Genomic DNA, 6972 nt, shown 5'->3' on the forward strand with positions numbered 1-6972 from the left:
GGCAGAGAGGCAGAGAGAGGCAGAGAGGCAGAGAGAGGCAGAGAGGCAGAGGCAGAGGCAGGTGGATCTCTTGAGTTTGAGAACAGCCCAAACTACAGAACAAGTTCCAGGACAGCTAGGGCTACACAGAGAAACCCTATCTTGAAATAACAAAAAAAATTGCTTTAGAATAGGTGTTTGTTCTCAGGTATAGTTCCTGTGCCTAAACCATTGTCTGAAGCCAATGTAGGGTCAGCAAAAGGCCTTTTTACTAAAATGCCTTAAGTTGAAGCAAAGTTCTTAACCAACTTTGTTGTACAAGATACATTGTATTTGTTGGTGAAGTGTTCCCTGTGGACTGTCTCTTGATGGAATTGTCAACTCTTCTTGACCACTGAATATACAGTAGGAAGTCTCAGGACTTCTATAAGGGTTAAAGGAAACAATCTAGGAGGGCAATAGCAGTAGGATTTTCACAGGGTCTTCATTCATAATGTGTATATGGATCTTCACACACACACATGCACATGGTGTGCACACATACATCCGTAGGCTCACATGACCACACACTTTAGTAACCCAGCTGTTGTACCCATTGTGTCTGACTTGGTTGGAATGCTGGATGAATGATTTTTTTTCTCCTTTAGAGACTTAAAGGAGGTTATGACAGGGCCTGGGTTTACCTTACCTATTAGCTGTTGGTAGTACCTTTTTATATGCCACCGAGTTAGGTAGTTTCCTTTCTAGTTAGCTGAAAACAGCTCTTTTTAAACTTAAACAAGTAGTAGGTTTCATTTCAGAGGAATTGTCTAAGTATGTGATTCACCCAGTAAATATTTTAAAAAAAGAAACAAAACCCCATACTCTTTTATATTATGATTAAAACGCCTGAAAATAAGATTTTCCAAAGAACTGTTTTTCCATTCTTAAAAATGTCCTAGTGAGCCAGGCATAGTGGCACATGCCTGTAACCCCAGCACTCAGGAGGAGGATGCAGGAGGATTGCAAGTTGGAATCCAGCCGGGCTACATAGACCCTGACTCAAAAAACAAAAAAGAAAGAGAGTCCTAGTGAGCACCCTATGGCATTGTCTGATCTGATGGCAGAGAGCCTGAGTACGGTCTATCAAACAGTGTGGTTGAAGTTGGGTAGTGCACAAGTGGTGGCCTGGCCTGCCTCTTGAGTCTGTTAGCCATAGGATACTTGGTGGGCAGAGCAGGGAAATGTTAATGATTTAATATATAATTTTCAAAGTTCTAAACTTAGGCTTAGGTAAGCACCCTTATATTCTTTAGAATTCAGCAACAAAACTGATTTCAGTGGCAGGACACTTCTTAAGGCTCTGTTGCACAGCTCAGAAGTCTCTTGGCGTAGAGCAGTGCTGCATCTTCTAACCTGTTCTGCTGCTGCAGCTGCTCTTAGAGCCTGTAGATTCACTGTGAAGCAGGGAGCTCATGGAGAGGATCTCCTGAGATACTTGTTTTCTGCTCTTTTCATTGCAGCTTTTGAGGAACTCGAAAAAGCTTTGAGTACAGCCCAAAAAACTGAAGATGCACAGAGAAGAATGAAGGTGGAGATGGATGAACAGATAAAGGCTGTTGAGAGAGCGGGCGAGGAGGAGCGCGTCCGCCTTCAGCATGAGCTGAGCCGGGTGAGGCAGGAGGCTGCCAGCATGGCGAAGGTAAGGACAGCTTTGATCAGCATGGCTGTGGTCCAATGTTTGTTCCCCAAGTCTTTGTAAGAGAGAGTCAGTTCCTATTGAGAACCTGAGCATTTGATGAAGTTCAGGGTACAGTGAGAAGCACCTTGGCAGAGACTGTCACACTTAGACGACTTTGCCCCTCTCCAGTTCCCGTGCTTCTCATTGACTCGCTGACCTGAGGCCCCTGAGGTAGGTGCTTATCTGCTTCAGTGCACCCTCAGAACTCAGTCAAGAATGCTTCTTCAATTTGGGAGTATACGACCAAGGTTGGGTATTTGAAGGTTTCAAAGGATAATTACTCATTTATTTGGTTTTCAGATACTGGTAGGGATCAACTATTTGACTTCACATATGATAAACACTTGTTTTACCACTAAGCTACATTCTTAGGCCCTTAAAGGATAGTTATCAATTCTCTGGTTACACTTAAAACTATAATGTTTTTAAGCCAGGCGGTGGTGGCACACACCTTTAATCCCAGCACTTGGGAGGCAGAGGCAGGCGGATTTCTGAGTTCGAGACCAGCCTGGTCTACAGAGTGAGTTCCAGGACAGCAAGGGCTACACAGAGAAACCCTGTCTCAAAAAAACTAAAAAACTAAGAAAAAAAAAACCTATAATGTTTTAAAAATTTTTAATTTGTATAAAAAGTTGTCTTTTGAGAACTTGAAATTTTTCTGCATTTGTTTATGTGTATAAGAAAGTCCCACAGCATGTGTGTGGAGCTCAGTACACGTGAGAGTTGATTCTCTCCATCACTGTGTGGGTTCCACAGATTAAACCCGGGTCATCAAGCTGTGAGCAGGGTTTTACCTGCTGAGACCTCTTGAAGGCCTGTATAGTGTCTTTGACAAAGACATTTGGGGTTGTTGTGAAGGTCAGTAGGTGAGTGTGCCTGCTCTGCAAGCATGAGGGCCTGAGTTTGAGTCCCTAGCACCCGAGGGAGGAGCTGGGCGTGGCTGTAGATTGGAAGACCCTGAGAGCTAGCTGGCCAGCCTGGCTGTAACCTGCAGACTTCAAGGTTCAGTGCAGTAACTTGTAGAATGAGATGAAGACTCCCAGTGCCATGCAATATCCTTATTGCACATAAGGGTACAAAGGGGGAAATTAAATAAGTTTGCACATTTACTTCCTTCTGTGGGACTATAAACGTGTAGAAAAGTATCAATTATGACCTGTTACTGGATATACACTTGTGTGTGGGGGGTAGCTATACCCACACTCACATGCAAGCACCACACACACAGAGCACACAGGTATACAAGGAAAAGAAACAATAAGTAATTTTCAAAATTCCATAGGTTTCCAGTCTTACTCCCAAGAGTACAGGCAATGAATGAATTAATGAATGATGGTGCCTGAGCCCTGTTCCCAGCTCCAGCTCTTCCCCTTCATTCCATGCTTGCCTTAACTATTTCTTCATTCTATTCATTTAGTGATTCCTCATTTGTGTTACTGGATATACACAGCTTTGACCCAAATTCTTTTTATTGTAGAAACTTTTTCTTGATAGTGGGAGCTAGCCTTTTAGATAGAAGGAACTTATTCAAATACTCTTTTTCTGTTGAAAAGAAAGTTTTCTTTCTTGGTATTTAAGGCTACTAGTTTTATTCATTATCTGCTTCCTGGATTTTGTTCTATTTAATTTTAATTACATTTATTTGTTAAGTGTTCATGTACATGTGTGCGTTAGAGGATGTGGTGATGGAATTGGTTCTCTTACACTACATGGACTCCAGGGCTCAAACTCTGGTTGTAAGTTTGGCTGTAAAGCACTGAGCATCTCAGAGGTTTTAACACACCTGTGTGACTGTGGCTGTAAGCTCATGCCAGGACACATGCCTAGTGTTTGCAAGGCTGGGCTCAGTCCCAGCTATTACAAAAACCAAAACACATACATGCCCAATTCTGAGACCACTGGTTTTTGTTTTGTCCTTTATGTGTTTTTATTTGGGTTTTGAGGCGGGATTCACCATATAGGCTAAGCCAGCCCCTAAGTGCCTGCCCTGCGACAGCCTCCCAAGTTCTGGGGTTACAGACGTGAATCATCGTGCTTTATGTGTTATTGTTGTTCTAGTCCTATTGTTTCCTTTTCACTAGGATGCATTCATTTGCTCATGGTTACATCTTTGTTCTGATTGAACTTTATTTGGTATGAGGAATAAGATTGAAATTCAACTTAGTTTTTTGCCAGGGGACTGCTTTCACACCCTAATCCATGTATTTAATAGTATAGCCTTTGTCCCCTGACATGTTGTTATCATTATTATATAGTAAATATGTAAGATGCTGGCAGGTATTCCCTTAAATGCTGCAGTGTACGGCTGTACTGTCATGTTGTCACTGCGTCTGAGGAGCTGCTCCCCTGCCTGCTACTTGTTCCCCATAGGGTATTCTTAACCACTGAGCCATCTCTCTGTGGACCCTAATTTTTGGCTCTTGTAACATGTAAGTTTTAGTCTCAATAGCCTCTCTCATTCTGTTGGTGTTTCATTACATTAACTTTTTAGATTTATGTAGGGAACATTGATATTTTTGCAAAACTGAGTTTTCCTTTCCAAGAGAGAACAAAGCCAATAACTTTTTTTCTCCATTTTTTTATTAGATATTTTCTTTATTTACATTTCAAATGCTATCCCGAAAGTTCCCTATACCCTCCCCCTGCAGCCAATAACTCTCAAACAAATAATGCCTTCCTAGAAAGCCTGGCACACCTTGACCATAGTGAAGGGTCTGTTCTGAGGGCAGCCTTCTTCCTGTCTCCTGTCTCCTGTCTCCTGCCTTCCTCCCCTCTCCTCCCCTCCCCTCTACTTATCCTAACCACTGGGTGATTTACTACAGGCTATGAAAATGGAGCTTCAAGCCCCATAGGACCCCGAGGAGCAGCCCTCAGTTTCTTTAATCAAGAGACGATCGTTTGGGCTTTCATTTAACTGCTCTGCTCTGACTTTGGAGCTGATTCTTTTTTTTTTTTTTTTTTTTTTTGGTTTTTTTGAGACAGGGTTTCTCTGTGTAGCCCTGGCTGTCCTGGAACTCACTCTGTAGACCAGGCTGGCCNGGAACTCACTCTGTAGACCAGGCTGGCCTCGAACTCAGAAATCCGCCTGCCTCTGCCTCCCAAGTGCTGGGATTAAAGGCGTGTGCCACCACGCCTGGCGTGGAGCTGATTCTTGTTTCCTCTTAACAAGTTACTACTGTGGTTAATCACCGGTCAGTAAAGGTGACTTAGTTGTGGAGGTATGTGGCTTTTCTGTCTGCAGTTACGTGGCTTTTCTGGCAGTTTCCATTACCTTTCGGCTTGTTTTCAGAAGAATTCAGAAGAACAAGCTGCTGCACTTCAGAAGCTGCATGCAGAAGAGCTCGCCAGCAAAGAGCAGGAGCTGAGCAGGAGGCTTGAGGCCCGGGAAAGGGAGCTGCAGGAGCAGATGAGAATAGCTCTCGTAAGTGCTGTTGGTCTGCTGAGGTAAACCTCAGAGCTGCCATCTGCTCAGTGAGGTGGAGTTTTCTAGCAGCCTTGACTTCTGTGGATAAAAGGACAGGAGGAACCCAAGGGGCCACTAGTTCAGTACTCGTCATGTGAGCTCAGGGTCCTGTCAGTCTGTGTGTGAAATGACAGCTCAGTTGTCTCAGAGCCCAGCAACTGGCTTCCCAAAATTTATTCTGAACCAAAGTTTAAAGAGCAAAACTTTGAATTCATATGATGTTTAAAAAATAGAGTTAAAAAACTAACAAACTACTGAACTAACAAAATAACAGTGAGAAAAGCAAGGATTTAGACTTTTGCTGAAAAGGATGTGATTTGAAAATTTAAAACAATAGGTAGTTTTCCTCATTTGTGAGAACCTCTTATGTGAGTTACCACAAAGTTGTTTTGATGAAATTATCAAGAAAGTACATGAAATTATCATCCATAAAATATAATATGTATGATTTTAAAACATGTTTCATGCAAAAGGATTGGAAATGCAACCTGGGTCAGACTCTGGGTTGTCTGAGCATCTCCAGCAGTATTGATTCTCGCCCGAGGCAACACGTTTTCTAATCTCTGGAAGCAAAATAGGCACTTGGATTTAGAGTACACTTATACACGGCTAGGGGAATAGTGTGGTGGGAACTCTGCCCAGGGGTGGGGCTGCATGCCTTTGATCTCAGCAGAGGCAGGGGAATCTCTAATTTTAAGGCCAGGCTGTACAGAGTGAGATCCAGCATAGTCAGGGCTACACAGAGAAACCTTGTTTTAAAACAAGGCAAAACAAATAAAAACAAAACAAAACAAAAAAACCACAGAAAACAAAATTATAACTATTACAAGAATATTTATTTCAGCATGAAATATGCGTAGTTGCATGGAGACCAGAGAACAGTGTGGAGTGGAAAGGGAGCTGGCAGCAGTGCTGAAAGGGTCTGCTGTGTCTGAGCACTGGCGCCACAGCGCCTCCTGGGAACTGACACATTCAGCTGTATTTCAAGTGGAGGGAAAAAACGATAATAAAGCCATACATACACATGGAGATCTAACTTCTTAATTCAGCAGACTTGAAAATTTCCTCTATTAATAGATCTAAAAATACTGAAATCAAGATTGTGAATAATTCTATCTTATCAGTCTATCCTGTAATATGAAATCATTTGTACAGCCCTGTGTGTCACCATGCTATATATAGTATATCTAAATACCGCATCAATGCTTGCTCTTTAAGCAACAGTATACAGAAACATACCTAAAGTTAGAGTGTAGTCTAGAACAGTTTAGTATGCTAATTTAATGTTAAAAGTGCTTGTAACCCTTGCCATGGGTGTTTTCCTGTATAAGAATGGAGGATTTTCAGAGCTGGCTACACTGGAAAGCCTCATCCCGGGTTCTGCAGATGAGATGCTGCTTTGGGATTTATGTGGGATTGAGATGGTATCAATTGGTTTTGGCACAGGAAAAGAGTCGATCAGAATATTTGAAGCTTACCCAAGAAAAAGAGCAGCAAGAATCCTTGGCTTTAGAAGAGTTAGAGCTGCAGAAAAAAGCCATCCTTAAAGAGAATGAAAATAAACTCCAGGAACTTGGGAAAGAAGCAGAGGCTTACCGAACCGTAAGTTCACGTGCTGTGTGGGCTCCAGAGCTGAGGGTGTATGTGTCTGTGGAGACTGTCCCAGAGCTCAGGGTGTATGTGTGTCTGTGGAGACTGTCCCAGAGCTGAGGGTGTATGTGTGTCTGTGGAGACTGTCCCCAGAACTGAGGGTGTATGTGTGTCTGTGGAGACTGTCCCCAGAGCTGAGGGTGTATGTGTGTCTGTGGAG

The 6972-nt window shown here is 42.8% G+C and overlaps 1 protein-coding gene across 5 annotated transcripts in view; it reads left to right on the forward strand.

Moving 5' to 3' along the window:
• Golga4 (golgin A4) overlaps window positions 1-6972 on the forward strand; it is an 84455-nt gene that overhangs the window by 47983 nt on the left and 29500 nt on the right. For 4 of the 5 annotated variants that reach the window (XM_021206233.2, XM_029543724.1, XM_029543725.1 and 1 more), the window contains 3 exons: window positions 1482-1660; window positions 4989-5120; window positions 6609-6764. In XM_021206233.2, the coding sequence (XP_021061892.1) occupies window positions 1482-1660; window positions 4989-5120; window positions 6609-6764 (467 nt within the window). Of the gene's footprint in view, window positions 1-1481; window positions 1661-4940; window positions 5121-6608; window positions 6765-6972 lie in introns of all 5 variants that reach the window. The other variant, XM_029543723.1, reaches the window with a different exon arrangement.

This window comes from Mus pahari, chromosome 10 (assembly GCF_900095145.1).
Source record: "Mus pahari chromosome 10, PAHARI_EIJ_v1.1, whole genome shotgun sequence".
Classification (NCBI taxonomy): domain Eukaryota; kingdom Metazoa; phylum Chordata; class Mammalia; order Rodentia; family Muridae; genus Mus; species Mus pahari.